The sequence below is a fragment of the Barbus barbus genome (genome assembly GCF_936440315.1).
Source record: "Barbus barbus genome assembly, chromosome: 37".
In the NCBI taxonomy this organism is placed as follows: Eukaryota; Metazoa; Chordata; class Actinopteri; order Cypriniformes; family Cyprinidae; genus Barbus; species Barbus barbus.
The window spans coordinates 18,975,418-18,996,715 of record NC_136715.1 but is presented as its reverse complement, the minus strand read 5'-3'; the positions used below and the strand labels follow the sequence as shown (position 1 = coordinate 18,996,715).

Below are 21,298 nucleotides of genomic sequence, written 5' to 3'. Positions count from 1 at the left end.
GCATGCTTATTAAAATTAGTTAAAAATGAACCTACATCATAATTGGTTAATGAGTTCACCAGATCAGAATTTGAAAGGTTCGATATAATGAAGCTAGTTTCATACGCACACCCAACTCTTGATTCGAAAAAAAGATTCTCAAAGGTTTCAAAGCTCCCATCACTACATATACGACCAAAAAAAGAGGAAGAAGCCAATATACAGAAAGACAAAGACAAAAAACGTCTATGAACATTAGTACGGCAAGATTTGATGAGAGATAAAGTCTTGTTTTGTTGGGCAATATTGTGTATACGTCTCTCTGAAACACAACGGTATTGGTGTAATTTACATTAAATCTAGACACTGATTGTGACTACAAAATGCACCTTTAATGTTACTAACATTTATTTATGTTATGGAAAAGATGAAAATAACTTTAAATAAGCACCAGACCACTACCATCTCCTCCACAAACACGCATGCTTTTTGTTTTTACTGAAGCATTTGGCATCATAGCTACTTTAAGGGAATTTACAACATTTTTTCTTTCCAACTTTTAACTGAAATCCAAACTTTTTTTTTAATACCTAAAAAACAAAAAAGCTTCAATACTTGGCATAATAACCTATTAAACGTTTCCTGTCCCCTCGCCACACTTCCTTGGAACAGCTAAGGAAGGGCGGATGTCGTCCTTTCCATTCTAGACTGTGGAAACTGTGTGATTTCTGTGGAAGTGAGAGAGCTTTGCTTATTCTGACACTAGTTTACACGCACGAGGGCTCTTGCATAGGATTGGCTGCAGCAGTTTGTTGATGTCACTTGTTAGGAATGAGCTGTCACTGACCCTTCCTGAGGGCTGATGGCAATGTGGACTGGCATACAATTAAAAACACACAGCCAGCCTGATACATACACACCTCTGAACGTCAGAACAAGGCCAAATGCACGTGAGCGATGCAGATGAAAGATGAGATCTAGGCTACAAATGATCCGATGCAAGTTTACATCATGCAGCATTTAGAAAGTAACCGAGAGAACAACTGACTCTCTACTCTTGATCTCTATTTCCAACAAATAGAGCATTTCAAGTGGGGTTTAGATATATATTTTAGTTAGAAACACAAAGGAACCATCACAAATACATGCGCAAGCTCTTTGCTGCAACAGTCTAACCGAGAACGACCACCGAACAGCCTAACAGCACAACATCAAAGCTTACTGAGGTATCCTCAGCTCACCTGTCCTACATTTCAATATGAAAGAGTGCACTCTACTGGACTCACGGGAGAACAAAGATCAGGGAAATAAGGAAAACGGTGCTGTATTACTTGAGAAATAGCAAGAGAAAAGAGAAGGGATGCTTTTTTTCATTTAAAGCAAATAGCCTCAAACTAATTACTCGTGCATTTGCAGGAATGTTGGTTCAATAGAGAGGATAAGCCGTGACATGCTTTCATTTACCGTAAAATTATAATAACTCATCCCCAAGTTTGTAAAAGGCAAATAAAAATCATGCTGATTATGCAATATATATATATATATAATAATTAAATACTTTTAATCAGCAAGGATGCATTGAATGTATCAACAGTGATCAAAGTATCCTGAAACAATATTGCAAGGCATCCACAAAGATATCAAGCAGCATGACTGTTTTAACACTGATAATAAAAAGAAATGTTTCTTGAGCATCATATAGATATATCACGTGACACTGAAGACTGAAGTAATGATGCTGAAAATTCAGCTTTGCGTGACAGGAATAAATTACTTTTCAAAATATATTCAAATAGAGAAGAGTTATTTGTAATTCTAATAATATTTCACTTTTTACTGTACGTTTGATAAAATAAATATAGGTAAAGCTAATTTTAATTGGCCATCAGTAGAGAAATGCTTTTAAAACCAGATGTAGTTACAGGCAAAATCCTTGGTGTGTATCTAAGCTTTAAGAAATGAATGATGCTATGTGATATTCTATGATAATATTTCACAACTGTTTTTACTGTATTATTTTTATCTAATAAATGCATCCTCGGTGAGCATAAGTAATGTCTTTCAAAAGCATTTAAAAATAAAGAATCCAAACTTTACAGCTTTACAGCTCCAGAAACACACATTTTTTTGTAAGGAACAAAATTGTCCCCCCAAAAAAAAAAAACACTACATTTTTTTAAACATTTTTTTTTCATTACAAACCGAGGGATGAGTCAAAACTATTTTCTGTATTAATTAAGAGTTCAGCTTGTATCGAACCCAGAACATTCCTTTAAAACTCCTGTATGATGGTTTAAAACAATCCCATCTTTTCTAAGCAAATGCAAAGTCTGCTCTGTCAATCCCACAGGTTTTATTCCTAATTTTAAAAAAATGAAAAAAAATAATAATAATTGCAATACTTCTCACAGCTTCATCAGGAATAAATACAGTGCAGTGCACAATGCTGTCAATCATTTTCTTCAATCTTTTCTTTTGATGTGAAAGTGAAAATACTTCGTAGTGCACGCAACACATGCTCTGCAAAAGGGAACTAAAAACAGGCTTTAAAAAAATCATATATATTATACAATTATGGGAAATATTTGAATCTTCCATATGGAAAGGTAAGACTAATGCTGATTAAAGGGGTTTGATCAAATCTGCATACTTCTCTCACCGGAGCGCACATGATTCGATTAATTTCAGCCACAAAAAAGAAAAGAAAAGAAAAGAACAAAATGCATAAAATTCAAATGACGTTAGAGAGGATCAAGGGGAAAAGATGAAGCAATATAGAAAATATAAAACAGATAAAAATTAATTAAAGAAACAACAGCTTCTATCAAAAGATACTGAACGTTTATTCCTCTCAGCCTTGCTGTTGTTTTCTCTGTATGTTGTTGCATTTCATTAGTAAAGTCTGTGTTTGGGAGGGCGTGTTTGGGCTCACATGATGGTGCAGCATTTGCAGGGTTGTTTCTCTTTGCCCTTGACCTCAGCAGCGCCCCCTTCTGGCTGTCCCGACTCGCCGGCCGTCTCTTCAGCCTTTGGGGGCTCTGCTGGGCTGCCATTAGGGGGCGCCTGTTCCTGCTTGGTGTCACCGGTGGCGGTCTTGGCATCTCCGTCCTCGATGAGCACTACCTCAGCCTTCACAGTCGTGCTCTCCATCCCCAAAACCTTCTTTGTTTCATCCTCATCCTCAACGCTCTGGTAGCCCATGAAAACCATTGTGACTGGGTTCTCTGTGCTGGCCCCGCCCACTTCTGTCTGAAGGGCTGCAGGTTTGGCTTCTACACCCGTGATCTCCTTCATGGGGGCTGCGGCTGGGACTACGTCTTTCTCTACCTTCTCCACCTTCTCGACCTGCCCTCGCTCCAGTCGTGGCGTAGTCTTGCTGCTCTCGCTCATGGTCACCTCATCAGCCTTGTGGAGGAGCTCTTCCACCTCTGAAGAGCTGAGCTGGTGAACGCCATTGGTTACTGCACCGTCCACACTGCGCACCTCATGCACCACTGCATAGAGAAAAACAAGACGGACTGAGTCAGGAAAGACTTTTCCCAGACTGACTGCTTTTCATCTTAAAGGGATAGTTCACCTTCAGTTTCTGGTCCCTATTGTCTTACATAGTGTTCTTTTCCATACTATGGAGGTCAATGGGGACTAGCAACTAAATGTGAACTATAGCTTTAAGACTGACATGATTGAGCGTTAAGCCCCAAGTATACTTCACCTTTGTACGCGTACACTAGCATTGAATGTGTAGCCTTTCAAAGTATACTCCTTTTAAGGTTGTGCGTGAATGCGGGCGGTCAACACATGTGCTCTAGAAAGCTTTATCCATGTTCAGTGGCTGCTCTATTTTTCCCTGTAAGTTATGACCGATAACAAATATTTTCGAACTCTTAAACCAAAGCTGAGCTGTCTCATACCCTCTCGCTCACAAGTGCTTGTCAATGTGAGCATCTGTTGATGTTGCAGTCTCCACTGTTTTGTTGTTATTGTTCCATCTCTTTTGTTTCGTTTTCTACTGTGAAACAACGGCGCGGGATGGTTTTGCCACCTTGTGGAACAACAGATTAGCGCAAATTAACTTAAATGAGCTTGTGTGACCTGCGGTTACAAAAACTGGGTGGTGTGCGTACTGTTTTGATAACAAAATTCGCGTCACTTGCACTGTACGCTGTACCTCGCGTATGTGTAAAAAGTGAAGTATACTTTGGGCTTTATCAGCCCAAGCATTTGTGGGTCATTGACAAATGAGAGTGTACAACACTGTAAAAAAAGATTTTTCGAAGTCACATAAAACAAAGACTACTGGAATATTTTTACAGGAAGATATATTTCTCAAAATTAAATGTAATGTTACTTGGTTTTTCTATTAATTTGTTGTGAAATTTACTAGCAGTTTCTGAGTGAAATTTTTTTCGACACCATCTAGCTTGTTTCATATGGTTCATTTTCAACAATTTAAAGAAAAAAAATAATTTTATTTAACTTTAACTTATGAATGAAATAAAATAAAAATTTTAATGAATTATATGGCACGACCACCAATAAAAAGTACCAAAAATATTTTCTGTACACCTGGAATAAGTGTATTATTTTTCAAATATATATATATATATATTTTTTTTTTTAAACAAATATAGTTAATTATTTGTTCTTTTTTATTAATTTTTTTGTGCCGGGATCTGCTGGGGTTTTTTTCCTGCATGTTTATTGACGTCATAACACCACATTACTTTTTGAAGGGCAAAAGTTTTAGTTTTTAATATTTTAACAAAAATATTTTAATAAAAATGTTACTTTTTTTTTTATAAAACGTGCTGAACTACCTACTTAAGGTTTTAAATAACTTCGTATCAGTGAGGCTTTTTCTTCATTATATCAGGACAGTTTTATTATCCCAATATTACAAAAATATATTTAAATGAAATAAAATTTGTAAATTAAAAACAACAAAACAAAACAAAAAAAACATGCCATCTTGTAGATCATAATAAACATGGGATGACCACATCCATTTTTTTTTCTGAATTACCTAAAATGTCCAAGTTTGACTTTGTTTTCCTATTGACCATATCTCTAAAGTCCTCATACATTACGTATTTGCATTGTTTTGGCCGTTCTCTGTAGATCCTGCCTTCTCGCGTGGCACGATTGTTCGATTGTGTACAATGCCTGCTATTGGTCACTCTACTTTCCACTCTTTACCCTCAGCAAGTATGAAAAACAACAGAAAAACAAAGCCAAGCCCTGGACATTTTGAGCAATTTAGAAATCCTGGCCAGGAGATGTCTGTGAAAAAAAAGGCATATATGGTCACACTAAATAAACAGAACTGACACCATATTTGACAATGACTATATAAATCTTTTTTATAGTGTTAAAGCAAACTTCTAGCCAACGCTGCAGTACATTTACCACATATTTACTGCAGGTTTGCTGTAGTCAAGTATTTATAATAAAGACTGCTAGAAAAACGCTACTCATTCTAAACACTGACAAAACACATGGAAAGCATACTGTGCCCATTTAATGACTACTGTTAGCATTGTCTTTTAAAGTTGTGCACAAAGTGCACTTCACTTGCTAGAAGTGCTCACTTGGCCGAGGGATCAAACACAGGGAAAGTGTGGCAAGCGGAGTAAACAGAGTAGGAAGCAAGCAGTGCTACTGGTGTTAGCATTAGCAGCTAGCAGCATTAGCAGTAGATGCAGTATCAGTGAAACAAGTATTTTAATCATCTATAAATCTTTGGAGAATATATTTAATATGTGCTAAATTAATAGTTTCATTGTGTAACACCACTGGGAAGAGTGAGAAGTCAGGCTGGGGGCTTGTGGCTAAGCTTGGCAGCAAAATGCCCAAAACTAGCAGTCAAGTTGCAGGGTGACCAACTGAGAGTTTAATGCACAACATGGTCTCTCATTCTCTGACAGAAAATATTGATAAAAGTCAATAAAAATCAGGGGTTTGTAGTTACCCTGCATCTAAAGCCATGCTCAATTAACCTCTTCCTTTACGAGAAGTGACTAACGTTTGATGGCACATTAAGTAAAACTGACAAATATAAGACTCTGATCTTGATACAGTAACTCATCCTCATGTCGTTGCAAACCCATCTGACCCAGCCTGAAAGAGATGTTTAGATAAATGTCCATACAAAAAATAAAAATACATTGGCCATCAAGCTTCAAAAAGAACAAAACATACTGCAAAAAGAAAGTACTGCAATACTTTCCAGATGAAATGTCCAGTGATTAGCACTAAAAGTGTTCAGATTTATGCGAAAAAGATTAATGTGAATCTGCCAATGGTTTATTACGTTGGTTGTTGTTCGACACGTATTGTGTCTGATGAGTGGCGCTTAAAGTTTAATGCTCTATTGCATCAGCTTAATCTTAAAAATAACATACCATCTAGACTAAACCTAAGTGATAATAAGCAAACATGAAATAAAAATGCATTTACTGATGCATCCATGCCATTTTAACTTGTTTCTGCGAGCCCTTTTATCGTGAGTGCTCAACATCGTAACTGCAATGCTGTACCAAATAAATTACTAAGAAAGTTTAATACGTTAGAAAAGCCATACACTAATGTAGCTGATTATGTGATGCAAATGTTTTAGTTCACAAATAATGCACTTTGGTAAAAGAGATTTGACATCACAACATATAGGGCCCTATGAAATCTGTTTTATTTTTGCCCAAAAATATGTTTATTTTTCCCAAATTCTGCTTTTTAACATTTTAATTAGTTTTTGCATTCCATTATATTGTTAAAATAAACTTTTAGTAGTCAAAAAGGATGAAACGTATACAATTTAACAACAATTTTATTACAAGTTTAACAAAAATAATATTTTTTACGGCCCAATGGAATTTTATTTTTCCCAAATGTATTACATTTTGATGGTTTAATTACATTTTAATAATCAAGAAGCATGTCTATTCAACTGAATTTAAAAACATTTGAACAACTTAAAGGAACACTCCACTTTTTTTGGAAATAGACTCATTTTCCAACTCCCCTACCGTTTTACCGCTTTCAGGAGCTGCGTAATATCATTGAGCCAGCTGCACCCATGGTACGGCAGCAAAGTTCCTTGATTATTACGCAGGAATGAGAATATAGTTCCTAGCCATATCAGCCTAGAAAATCGCAACTTTTCATTTTCGATATTAGGAAAAATATCGAAACTCTTTGGTTATTTTTGAGCGAGATGCTAATGGTCTAATCAGATTCAATGATCTATGCTAAGATCAGCTGAATGGATTCGAAAACGGTAAAACTCAACTCTTGGGGAGTTGGAAAATGAGCCTATTTCCAAAAAAAGGAAATAGTTCCTTTAATAGTTTATTGACATTTTTGCAACACTAATTAGTGTTCATTTTAACTGGAAAGGTAGAGGCATGTTATTTTCAATAAGCCTATATTGTACATTTTGTCATTCACTACTATGATACTTGCCCTTCGCTGACTCTTCTTGTAAATTTAAATATACCACTTGAAGATGCATCATGCCAGGTTTGGTTTCCGCATGTCACATGACCCACAGCGACAGTACACTAAAATATGTGAAAGTGAGAATAAAACATGAGAGCTACGGAAGAAAATCATATGGGTTTGGAAAAACATGAATGGTGAAATTTTTTGGGTTAACTGTTCTCAATTAAGCTAAAACAAAGTTTGGTCAAATACGAGAACTACAGCTGATGTTCTGAACATTTTCCCTCATTAATGTGTTTTATGTAAAAATGCACACTTCTCGTAAAAAAGCAGGCATATCTAGCAAAGCCACGTGCGCCTGCTCTATCGCCAGCCACCTTTCTGTTCATCCTCATAGACCTTGACGCCCTGCTGAAAGAGGTCTTTAGGGAGCAGTGTGTTAGTGGACAGGACTTTGGTCTCGCCAGTCACCAGGTCCTTCTCAACTGTGATCTCTACGGAGTACATCGCTGCAGTGCCAACGAAAGAACACATTACCATCCTGCAATGATGCACGGTCACACTCACATAAAGTCACTGAACACACACATACACAGACTGTTTGGGCCAGTTGCTTTCTATATTCAAAAAGCCAGTGAAGTGTGATTTTAAGAGACAGTCTGGTGAGCTCTATGACAATAATAATGCAAAGTGAGGTGTGGAAAGACAGATAGTATGACTGATCGAAACTACATGGTGTATTTTTCTGTTCTAATGTAATGTATGACAAATTATATTAATTAGAGATTATAAATAATTGTAACTTTAGATAAAACAAGAACCTAAAAATAAAAAAATAGAACTTGGTAATTCCTTATATATTCAAAAAAGCATAATATCATGCTTATATGTGTGTGTGTGTGTGCGTGTGTGTGTGTGTGTGTGTAAAATAAAATAAAAAACAGGTGTGAATGTTTTGTGTTAATTCTATCACAGAAAAAGTGAATCAAAGCTGTGATATGGTTTCTGAGGCAATGGTGCCATGGTAACCTGATCCTTTAGTAGTACATCTAAAAATAGCTGTTTTTATTTAACAGATGTTTTTCTGCTTTTCAACTTTATATGTGAGTGAGAGACGATGTAGTGTGTATGCCAGACACACGAAGACACACACACACATACACACACACACACACACACACACATGCAAAGGCACATCAGCTGAAAGAACAAAGAATTAGAAGACAAGATTAGATGAAACCAGTACAGGATTAGTAGGTTTAAAACACTGATATAGGACAATAAATAGGACCCACAAGTGTTTATTTACAAAATTTTCTGGTTTTGCGATCTAGTCATATATTTCAGTCCAGAACACAGCAGGGACAAACATACCATCCTAAGCAACCAGAAAGAGCACACACCAAACAGACACTCACCCGGGAACAACTATCAATAAATACACTTTACATTTATCTGACTACATAGGGGTGGGCGATATGACCAAAATCTTCACAATATATGTCATTTTATTTCACGGTAACAATACATATCACAATATAGTTGTTTTTGCTTTAAATAAGGTCTTTATGATATCAAAATGTTTAATACTATAGAAATATCATAATTCTTGTCACCAGCGTAAAAAAAATAACTAATACTAGCCTAAATAAATAAAAAAACAACTCAAGCTCACTGAAGACAAGTAAACAGTCCGCGATTAAATACGAATAAGAAACTAACAGGACAAAAACTACAGTAGAACAAACAAATAAGAAATGCTACATACATTGTATAATCAAATTTATAAAACACTGCATATTCTTCACTGTGTAAATTAAATATATAGATAGATCCTCTTATTAAAGTCACAAAAGTGATTTAGTCAAGAGCAGTGAGAGATTTTCTCTCTTTTGTTGTATGTTTAACATGAATGACAGACAGCAGGTTTATTAGGCTGCTGTCACTTTAAGAGCTGCCCAGATCCAATATACTGTTACACGTCTTTTCTTTCTCAGCTGTTTGCTTTCGCTTAAGACCTGCTGTGTTTACAAAGATACTTGCAAAGATGCGCATTTTGACACATAAAAGTGTGTCAAGCGGCAAATATAACACTCTACGAGTACCATCTTCACGTGCGCACGCCTCTCTTACAGCGCACACATTTAGCAAAACAGGTTCTCTTTCACTGCTGATTGCATTTCGATGGCTTAAAATCACTTGTTTTTAAACAAAAGATAGGTTTTTGTGACCACGTAGCACAGCAACATCACGTGAACTTGTAACTGCGATAGAGACGATAGTCCAAAATCGCCCACCCCTACTAAAGAGCAGAATTTAAATCTTAATACTTTTAAAAAGATTTTTAAAAGTATTAAGTGAACTATCCCTTTAAGTTTTTTCAGAAGTTCTAAAAAATCAACTTTCTGCTTTTCTGTATTTCGCTCAGAAAAACTGGATTCACCCAAAAAGTTCTGAACACGATATCAATAATAAGAAAGGACAAAGCAGTTTAAGTGTTTCTTTTTCCATCTTTATCTCAGAATCAAAGAGGTAAAGGGTAAAACAGCAGGAAGAGTGTGTGATCTCTGCTTGAGCTACGGTTGGATCAACACTCACCTGCTCTCATCATGTCAGAGACACCTCCGGATTTCTCCAGACGAGGGCTGACGTGAACTTTGACCTCTAATAGGGTCATGAACGAGGACACAGAAGGACAGAGAATGATAAAAAGGTATAAGAAGCAAGAGTGTAGAATAGGAGAGAGAGAGGGATGATGGGAAGGAGGAAGTACTACAGTAGACACAAGACCTTAACCGCAGTCAATATGTCATGGATAACTGCAGAAACTGATCTTTTGGCTGTGTAACTTTTAAATTGCTAAATTTAACTTAAAATTCTGATCAAATGTTGCTCATGAAAAGGCTATTTTAAGAGGTGTTGCTGGCGTCAGAGATAATGACGTTACCTGTTACAGAGTCTGTCACAGAGTCCATCACAATCTGCAAAAATAAGACCGAGACAGAGAAAGAGAAAGAGATGTTCAAATCTTATCTGACTGATCCAAATTATACATGTTTGTATTAAATGTGACCCTGGACCTTAAGTCGCTGGGGTATATTTGTAGCAATAGCCAAAAATGCACTGTATGGCGGCTCAAAATTATTGATTTTTCTTTCATGCCAAAAATCATTAGGACATTAAGTCAATGTTCCATGAAGATATTTTGTAAATTTCCTACTGTAAATATATCAAAACTTAATTTTTGATCAGTAATATGCATTGCTAAGAACTTCATTTGGACAACTTTAAAGTCGATTTTCTCAGTATTTAGATTTTTTTTGCATCCTCAGATTCCAGATTTTCAAATAGTTGTATCTCGGCCAAATATTGTCCTTTCATAACAAACCATACCTCAATGAAAAGCTTATTTATTCAGCTTTCAGATGATGTTATGTTATGTTATGTTATGTTATGTTATGTTATGTTATGTTATGTTATGTTATGTTATGTTATGTTATGTTATGTTATGTTATGTTGTTATGTGTTATGTTATGATATGATCTTATGACTGGTTTTGTTGTCCAGGGTCACAAATATGAATTATACAAATACTGTCATCTGCCATATTTTAGTTTGTTATCATCTTTTCTGTTTACATCAAGAGTACTATATCAGATGAGATGAGAAATGCAGTTTCAGATTTGTATATTATGTTTCTCGGGGGTTAGTTTATTAAGTGTGCGATTTTTGCACCAAAAGAACATTTTCACTTAATTTTGAGGTAAAGGGTACCATCCCAATGACAGCTTTTGTTCCTTTTTTACATACATACATAAAATGCTAGCTATGAAATTAGCCTTAAAAAGCCATGAGTCAGTCACGTAGTTTCAAAAAATTTTAAAATGTAAAAAACAGCATTTATTTAAAAAATTGTTTTTTTTTGTAACATTATAAAAGTTACTATTGATCAATTTAATGCATTAAAAAAGAGTGTTATAAGGAATTTTATGTGTAAAACATCTACCCACAGTTCAAGACTCTTCTGTGGAAATCTATTCAAATAAACAACAGTCCTGATGACAAAACACATAAACGGTAAGTGCTAGAGCTCAGCAGGCACTGGACAGTGACGTATGATGTACTTTAGAGGATACTGAGCACCAAAGAAAAGGCTAATCAGAGAAAATAATTTGAGTTGTGGCAGCATCGCCGCCGCTGCTATGGAAGCCGCTCTGAATGCAGCAGCAGTGAGGGCAAAAGTCTGTCAGCCCTGCATGTTTAGTACTCACTGCTTGAGTGAGACTGATTCCTGCACTGTAAGCAGTGAGATCCATCGCTTCCCTTAATCAAGATGGCCTTTGTGTAGCCAGACATGAGATGGTACCCCATTGTGTGTCATGCACTAAAGCTTTGAATAGAAGCCGCTGGATCCCCTGCTGCCCACCCTGGTGAGAAGTTTATGGACTAGAAATAGCTGCCGGTCAAACGCACCATTTTTTCGACTGTCTTGGTATCGACTTCCTGTATTGCGTCTGACAGGTTCTCTTTGGTGGATGTTGCAGACACACCTGTCTCTAGCTCCTCCAGCTCTCTCTCCATTCTGTGCTCGAAGAAAAGAAGATGGACATTCAGTTACCTATACTACATTTTTACATCTGGATGGGTTTATCTTAAGGGAAAAAAGCAGTTGTTTCAGTTATTATTATGTTATTAGGTCATATTATTATGACCTTTGAAGAACCATGTGACACTAAAGACTGTGAGTGTGAGTGTGTGTGTGTGCACATGTTCCAAAAAATAATATGAAGCAGCACAACGGTTTCAACACTCATAATAAATCAGCATATTAGTATGATTTCTGAAGGATCATGTGACACTGAAGACTGGAGTAATGATGCTGGAAATTCAGCGCTGCATCGCAGAAATAAATTATATTTTTAAGTATATTAAAACAGAAATAAGATAAATAAGATAGAACAATATTAGGCCTACTGTTTTTTCTGTATTTTGATCGAATAAATACACTCTTGATGAGCAGAAGAGACTCCCCTAAAAAACACACATATATATATAATGATCTGCACCAATTAAAATCTGTTTTCACATATTTTTATATTTTTCACGACCCCTTTCTGAGTGTTTTTTCCACACCAGGCCTTATTGGCGTTGGCTGTTCACTGGCATGACTCATCGGTTGGCATACCAGTCCTGTGCCAGAGCAGAGATTTAATCAGGCAATGGAGACCCATACTGACCGCTCTGCCAGCAGAAAGACCCATGGCACTTTTTCACCATTAGGAATAAACTGAGACAAATCAGATGAGAAAGATCTTGGCCACTAGATCCATATTACACAGTCCAGGCTGATGGATCCCACATTAGGGACTTGCAATCTAACCACAGCTGGACTGAAAAACAGAATACTTCTGTTTTCTACTCCCTTCATAAAAACTGCCTCCTTTTATAAAATATGTGAATACAGCTCTTCATCACACTGGTGTGGCTGGTTTACCTGAGAATGGTCTCCTCAAGACCTCTGGTTTTGGCCTCATCTTCCCGCAACTGTTTTGTGGTCTCGTCTTCCTCCTGTCCCGCAGTGGGCGCACCGTCAAGCAGCCATCTTTCCCTCAGTGCCTTTGACTGCAAAAAATTGCAAAATTTATGTAAGCAAGAATACACTCTAATATATGCAGAGTAGCTTGTGTATGGCGCAGAGCAGACACTAACAGTTTAGAATTTTAGCTAAACTAAACTTTCCAGCTAAACAAAATTATTTTTTATTTCTATTAAAAGAAGCAAAAAATCTAAATACTGAGAAAATTGCCTTTAAAGTTGTCCAAATGAAGTTCTTAGCCATGCATATTACTACTCAAAAATTAAGTTTTGATATATTTACAGTAGGAAATTTACAAAATATCCTCATGGAACATGATCTTTATTTAATATCCTAATGATTTTTGGCATAAAAGAAAAATGTATCACTTTGATCCATGCATTGTATTTTTGGCTATTGCTACAAATATACTTCAGCAACTTAAGACACAAATGTAGCCTTGGTGAGCATAAGATATCTTTCAAAAACATTAAAAAGCCTGAATTCATCCAAGTTTTTGACCGGTAGTGTAATTAATGCAATGTGCGATGCGATGCGATGGACTGAAAACAGCCTCAGGTTGTAAAAATGGAGAATCATTGCTTCTCTCAATGTCCTGTACACAAGTCTTGACTCATTTAGATTTAAATAAAAATGTATATGCCAAAGAAAAAAAAAACTGAATATAAAAGTGATTTGTGCATCAGTTGAACAATGATCCCAGTGACGCACGTCCCAAAAGTGTTTCAATTCTGTTATTGCCAGCCTTTGGAGATCTCCTATGAGAGAAGAGATCTTTACTAACCAAATAGTGCACAGCTCTTGCTCTCAGAGCCTGAATTATTCAGCTAATTGGCACTAAAATCTAAGTGTCGAGCTGGCACTAAACTGCCTTGGCACCCAACCAGGCACTGCTCTGATTTACTCTCTGAAACTGATCTTACCCTCTTCCTCTAACTCTAAGAGCTTGATGTTTCCTTGTTGGTAGCATTAAACTACATGGCAATTTGTTTGCCATTCACAAAACACATAAGATGTGTGCATATATGCATAGGCTACCCTGTACCAGCCCATTACCAGCAGCCATTAAAAGTCCGCTCTAAAACTTCGGGATGGATGAATATATTCTGGGCGGGGCAATAATGCTGCTGTACAAACCTTTTACAGTAACTCATACAAAACTAATCCAAGAACACTTCAACTGAGCTTTTTGCTGATTTTAGTATTCTGCAGCACTTCATGTTGATTATTTTATCACAATATATGGATATATGAGAGGCAGCCAAAAAAAAAAAAACACACACATATTGTCCATAGAGAAGTTATTCTGCGCACACTTAAAGACTGAGCATTATGTATATGAGTTGTATGATTTGTCCAGCTCCTAAAGGCTCTTGGCATTTACTGCACAATGCACTGCAAGCCTCGGACATTCCTGCCTCTCCCAGCTGTTACTGATCAAACCTCTGAAGATGGCCGTCTTGTTCCTTTCTGACAAGTCAAATAACATTCTTTATGTGCTAATATAACATTATATATTTTGATTCATGCATACCAGTTCATGAATGCAAGCTGTTTTCTCTAGGCTACTTTCAGGACTCAACAATGAGGACTTTTGTATATGATATATAATATATTGTTTAAATTGTCATATTTATCTTTTCCATTAATAAAATGTTGATTCATTCATTCATGCATTCTATTGTTTTTAAAAAAAGCAATTTATAAAAAAAAAAAAAAGTTTTTGTGTACATTATATGCACACACACACACACACACACACAAACACGTTTCTGTGTTTTCTTTCATCTCCATAATCATTTTTGCGTGAGCTGCCACCTCCCACTCCCTAGATACCTACTGTAGGAGAGCGTATACTGACCACACACACACACACACACACAGAAGTGTGTCTTTACTGACACGATGCAATCATAAGTACAGAACAAAGCACACATGCTCCCATGTGCTTCCAGTGGCTGAGCCATTGTTTTCCAAAGTAAAATGGATCCAGCTTTTTGCGCAACAGCTTAAAACAAAGACTTTTGTCTGCCTGTAAGAGTTCACCGCTCTCGATCCTGTATCATGTGACCTGTGTTAACCCATCCCACTAATCAAACCACACCTATCCAGTGTGCATCATTAACATCCTGTACTGATCACCCCAGGATATCAGATATCCTTTAATCAGTCTGGAGTTACAGATGAGCCAATCAAAACAAGGGAAGCTTTGGAGCCAAAATAATGACAAAGAATGAGTATGATAGCTAGTATACTTTATACAGACACGCAGGCTTCAGCACGACTTGGCCAGAGGCTGGACACAGCACAGCTTCGGAGCTCAAGTGGATGGAATTGTTCTATATTCGGGCAGAACACTATGAACCTTCTCTTAGATCGACAAAAGCCAGCTCATATATTAGATAGCATGTTTTCGGGACTCTCAGAGGCCCCTCCATACTTCAGTGACCCACGGCCCACTATTCACTGGCCATTCATCTCTCTCTCTTTCTCTCCCTCTGCATTTTGCTGACTCTGAATTGGAGCTCCATAGAAACTGCTAATGAAGAGAGTTTTTGGATCTTATCTCTGGCCAGCGCAGCAAAGTCTCTCAGCCACAGCTGATCGAAAGTTGCGAAGCCTCAAAAACACACACAGAAAAAACACAGCCAACTTCCACAAAGCAGCACTGACAATAATGATTGAAATGTTTATCAAGTGAATTACAAAACGTTTATATATAATAAATCACAATTAATTATATATTCGTATCTGCAGCCAATGCAAAGACATTACATTATTGTAGCAGATGAACGCATTGAAAAAGCATCAGTTTTCCATTAATGTTTCTCAGATAGACACAAGATACATTTTGGTACTGGGTCATAAATTCCAGATTTGAATCTGTTGCCTTGTCCGAATACCCACGCTTGCATTCTCGGCCACTTGAGTGCGCGTGTACGCGACAGGAAGTAAGTGCGCAAGACTGTCCCAGGTCTTACAAACACCAGTGCCCTTAACTCACACTAAATCCACACTGGAGCGCTATTCCAGGCTCAGTGCATCCCATCATGCATCATGTTCTGGAAATAAATCTTTTTGACTTTTTGCCGAGATCTCGTGAGAGGTCACGGAAAACTTTCCGATGTTAAATATTAATATGATAATTAGATATTATTACATATAATTAGGTAGAAAAAGAAAGCGTTGCACGTTTTACTGGTGCAAAGCTGAGTAGTGGTATTTATTTTGTACAACATTTGCAACTGCTTTTCATCACTTAATTAGAAGCACCACAAATTAAATTCTGTCATGTTATCGAGACTACTGAACAGACATATAGAAGTTGATTTGAAAATGCAAAGTATTTAAAAGAAAAATAAAGCTATGCAATTACTTGCATTATTACATTACCTTCAGGTAATGAAAAGGTCTACACACACTTGTGGTCTTCAGCCTCTCTTGAACACTTGGCACAAACAGGAAATACATCATATAAGCAGTCAAGTGGTCAAGTGCAAAGACCGCAAGTGTGGGTATTTGGACAAGGGGTCAGTGAGTACCACATGAGTACTAAATCTCAACGTAAGATTTCACAGTAAAATTCCTATAATAAATGTAGCCTAGGCCATGGTAGTGTGTTAAAAATTATGCAACAATAAAACATTTCAAACAAAAGTATTGTTGTCATATGGCATCGCTGTGTTTAATTTAGACACAGGTTATAAAAAATATTTGTTTGTATATATATTTATACTTGTATTTCATTTATATTATATTATATAAATCTAACATATTTTCCTTAATATATACATTTATATTAATATATACATTTATATTATATTATATTTCCTTAATATATACACAGTACACACACATAAACTTTTATTTTGAATGCGATTAATTGTTTTGCAGTCCTTGTTTAATTCAGTGAGTGGCGTTTAATTATCATCTAGGAACTAAAAATATGACTTAATTTTTTACACAATTTACATAAAATAACCTTTATGAAACAATGATTTAAGAAATAAATTTGAAAAACTATGATTGATATCACTTTCAGGTTACTTAATGAAAATGGGGAGTTTTATTTTATTAGTATTATTTCTATACTGTTATATATTATTTAATTTATGTATTCTTTTTCAATTTAGTTTTTAATTTTAGTAATTTTGTTAGTCATTTTTATTAGATTTTTAACAATATATTGCGATGTTGCTTTATTTATGTGTTTGTGTTAATAATTTTAGTACTTCAACTTAATTTATTTTAGTTAGTCACCAAGGCAATATAAAAAAAGTTACATTTTTTCAATAATATATATTATTTTTCAATAATACATATGCAGACACATTCAAATGTCTATTCTAAGCTACAGCATAAACAGAAATAGGAAAAAAACCTCCAACAGGTTCGCAATCATGTACACCTGACCTGAGGGCCACAGAGACAATATGCCATATATTTAGCAGAGTGAAGCATTTCCTTCTTCACACAAACAGGATGTCTCATCACCCCCCATGGCAGATTCTCCTTCCTGTGTCTGACAGGGTGTTCTTGGCCCAGACTGCACCAAATCAGTGTGGTCTGGTCAACACTGATACTTAGCTTAAAATACAACACTCAGTTACAACAGGGATCTGCTACATCCCTCTGGGATCTAAGGGGTCCTTACCCTGAAAAAGGTTGAGGACCCCTGGCGTAATTCATAAATAATAGGGACTAGTGAAATAAAATACATTTCAGCCACATAAGAAAAAACAACATGCTTTGTTCAATCATAATTACGACAAATAATAATGATAAAAGGTAAAAATTATGAGACACTAACTAAATTATGACATAAAACTCATAATTGTGTGATAAAAGTTTAAATTGACATGAAAAGTCATACTTATGACAGGCACAATTATGCCACTGACTCATAATTACGAGATAAAAAGCCACAATTAGATTATATTAAGTTGACAAAAAGTTGACAAAAGTCAAAATTATGAAATAAAAACATTATTTTCATAAAAAGTCACATTTTGACTTTTTATTTTATAATTTTAAGTAGTCATAACTTCATCTTTGTCATAATTATAACTCAGCATCTCATAATTATGACTTTATCTCTCATGTCATGTTTAATGTCATAATAATGATTGTTTTTATGTCATAACTATCATTTCAGATTTTTTAATCTCATAATTTTGATCTTTTTATCTCATAATTATTAATTTCAGATTTTTAATGTCAGAATTATGACTTTTTGCAGGTCTTTTTCAACTGCTAACACACATTTTCAAAACTTTTTTTTTTGTTTTTACTTTGCACACAAATCCAAAAATTGCACACACAAAATTCAAAATGCCTCGCATCTCTTGCAAAATGTAGCATTGCATTCAAAATATCACAAACACATCTCAAACGCAAAATTTTGCAAACACCTTTGCCATAATATTAATTCCTGTAAGATTTTTGTGTGTTACATAGAAAATTGTGTGTTGTGTTTTACAAAAAGTGTTTTATGAAATTGAAAACTGAGTCAAAGGCCGAGAATTAGTGTATGGTTTTGCAGATTTGGTGTGTGGTTCTGGCGTTTGAGTGTCAGGTTTCATAAATTGTGTGACAAGTAAAGATTTAGTGTGCAAGTAGTTGAAAAAAATAATAATCTCATAATTATGACTTAGTATGTCATCATTTCAAATTTAACGTCAAAATTATTATTTCATTAATTCAAATGTTTAATGTCACAATTAAGACTTTTTATGACTTTATACCAACATTTTTTTATGTCGTGGAAATAAATGGGCTTTGGACATCGAGTGACTGTAACAGTTTAGAAATATTAAATCCATCAGTGTCTGTATTCGTCATAATGTAAATGTAAACTGTCACCTCATCATGCATACTGTATTAGGCCTTTGTTAGTTTTACAGAGAATATAAACTGCAGTCATTTCAAAATTATTATTATTATTATTTATTTATTTTTTACCTTGAGGTGCTGAAGCTGCCGTCGGTCATCCTCTAGTTGTCTTTTCTTGTTCTCAATTTCTGTCTGTCTTTTCCTCTTTTCCTGTCAATAAAAATATTATTAAGATTAACACTGAGTTCTAGTGTGCTAAACGCATGCAAACACAAACAACCATATTTCTTTTCTGTACCACACACAATTTGTCCTGTTCTTCAACATCCACTCTGTGAAAACAGTTCTTTTAGAGCTGAAAGTTGGCTAAAAAAAGGTTTTCTGCGGGGTAACATATTTTGTTGAGACCTACGCCACTGCTCTCAGACCAAAGCATGTGTGATAATGAGTGTTAACAAGCTTCATATGTGAGAGAAAATTAGCTGAGAACAATGTGTTCATCAATCAGTGAGGCCGAGATCCCAGCCAGCAGGGAGGGCATGTGTGATTCTGTGTGTGTGAAGTATGCATGTGATGTCTGTGTGAGGACTAAAAAAGGTGCATAGATTAACAAACTGACCTTAGTAATAGTTCTTACTAATCTTAGTAAGAACTATTACATACAGCATTTTTGAGGACAGATGACAGCATTTCATCAGATTTTAAAATAAATTAATAAAAATATTAAAAACAAACAAAATAACATTTTAAATTTATTTTTACATCTTATGAATAAATGAATGAATGAATGAATGAGATTTCATATTCCTTTCTAAATTGCAATTGTAATTTTCAAAAAAATCCCAGTTGATTATTACATTTTTGTGTATTTTATTTAGCGCTGTCAAAAGATTGATCGCGATTAATCGCATCCAAAATAAAAAAAGTTGTTTACATAATATATGTGTGTGTACTGTATATAGTTATTATGTATATATAAAGACACACACATACAGCATATATTTTGAAAATATTTACATGTATTTATTCATATACATATAAATTATATCATATATAAATATATTTAATATATGCGTAACATATTTTTCATAAATGTATACATGCATGTGTGTGTATTTATATATACAAAATAAATATACACAGTACACACACATATATTATGTACACAAAAACCTTTATTTTGGATGTGATTAATCGCGATTAATCGTTTGACAGCACTAATTTTATTGTTTTAATAGTTTTAATAGTTTATTGTTTTTGTCTATGAGTCCATAAAAATTACACAGGCTCTGATAAATTTGATAATTGTGCTTTTTGATGTTGATATAACAAAATATTTACTTTCTCTTTGCTTTTTATATCAATATGGTACATTTAATAGTATAAATTTAAAACAAGTTAGATATAAAAGTAATCAGATTACATTACCTAAAATGAGTAACCTAGATTACGTTACCAACTACAGTTTCCATCCAAGTAATATTATATACATTTTATATATATATATATGTGTGTGTGTGTGTGTGTGTGTGTGTGTGAGCGCACTTGAATCAATGCTTAAATGAAATAAAATAGTACCAGTCCATTACTTTCAGACATGGGCAGACGAATCAGCCGTTTTCACGATGAGCCTCAAATGTAAAAATCTCCGACCCAGTTTCTGATTTGTGAAATGGGTTCAGGAGGTGGGTTTATTAGGACCGCCAGGGGAACATGTGGTGTGAGAATCTGACTTACTGCAATAGCCTGGAGCCGCTCCTGTGGTGAGACTGATTCTGACATCCTGAAAGAGAGAGAATATATGTATTAGGTTGGTAGATAGAACAATAGTCACAAACACAGGACAGATTCGCTTCCTATTCTGACATCTGGACTCTTTTAGCTATTATCGGTGAAGTTAGAGGACTGGGTGTAAAATGACATATTTGCTGGCTTCACATCAGTGCATCGGATATACAAGATGATCATAAACGCACAACACACCACCACACTGTTGCAACTACCAGTGGGAAATTTTCTCAGAGCCCTGACTTTTAAGTGTTAATTAAGAATCATGATAGAAGATTATCGTTGTGATTATTTAAAAAAATAAACACCATAAATCACATTAACATCACATTATTTACTTATGACTGAACATTACATTTTAAATATGATTTTTTTTGTGTGTATGTTATTTTAGATTCTCTGATATACTCCTGTAGTCTTGAATCAGATTTTATCATAATATTTTCTGTTTTTGGTGTGCTAGTAATTTTGATGTGTTTTTGTCGTTTTTATTAATTATTTATTTGTTTTAGTTTTAATTTAGTTATTTTAGTAGTATTATTTAAGCTTACATTTTTTATAATCCAGATAGATAGATGATAGATAGATAGATAGATAGATAGATAGATAGATAGATAGATAGATAGATAGATAGATAGATAGATAGATAGATAGATAGATAGATCT

General features: G+C 35.1%; 1 protein-coding gene across 1 annotated transcript in view; it reads right to left on the bottom strand.

The window, feature by feature from the left end:
• Positions 1–2,000: 2,000 nt before the first annotated feature.
• LOC306857224 (paralemmin-1-like) overlaps positions 2,001–21,298 on the bottom strand; it is a 35,246-nt gene continuing 15,948 nt past the window's right edge. Inside the window, exons 2-7 of the mRNA XM_079397054.1 lie at positions 20,582–20,627; positions 18,974–19,054; positions 12,911–13,038; positions 11,890–11,998; positions 10,364–10,397; positions 2,001–3,473 (exon numbers count right to left, since the gene is read on the bottom strand). Of these exons, the coding sequence (XP_079253180.1) occupies positions 2,908–3,473; positions 10,364–10,397; positions 11,890–11,998; positions 12,911–13,038; positions 18,974–19,054; positions 20,582–20,627 (964 nt within the window). The 3' untranslated portion in view covers positions 2,001–2,907. The remainder of the gene's footprint in view (positions 3,474–10,363; positions 10,398–11,889; positions 11,999–12,910; positions 13,039–18,973; positions 19,055–20,581; positions 20,628–21,298) is intronic.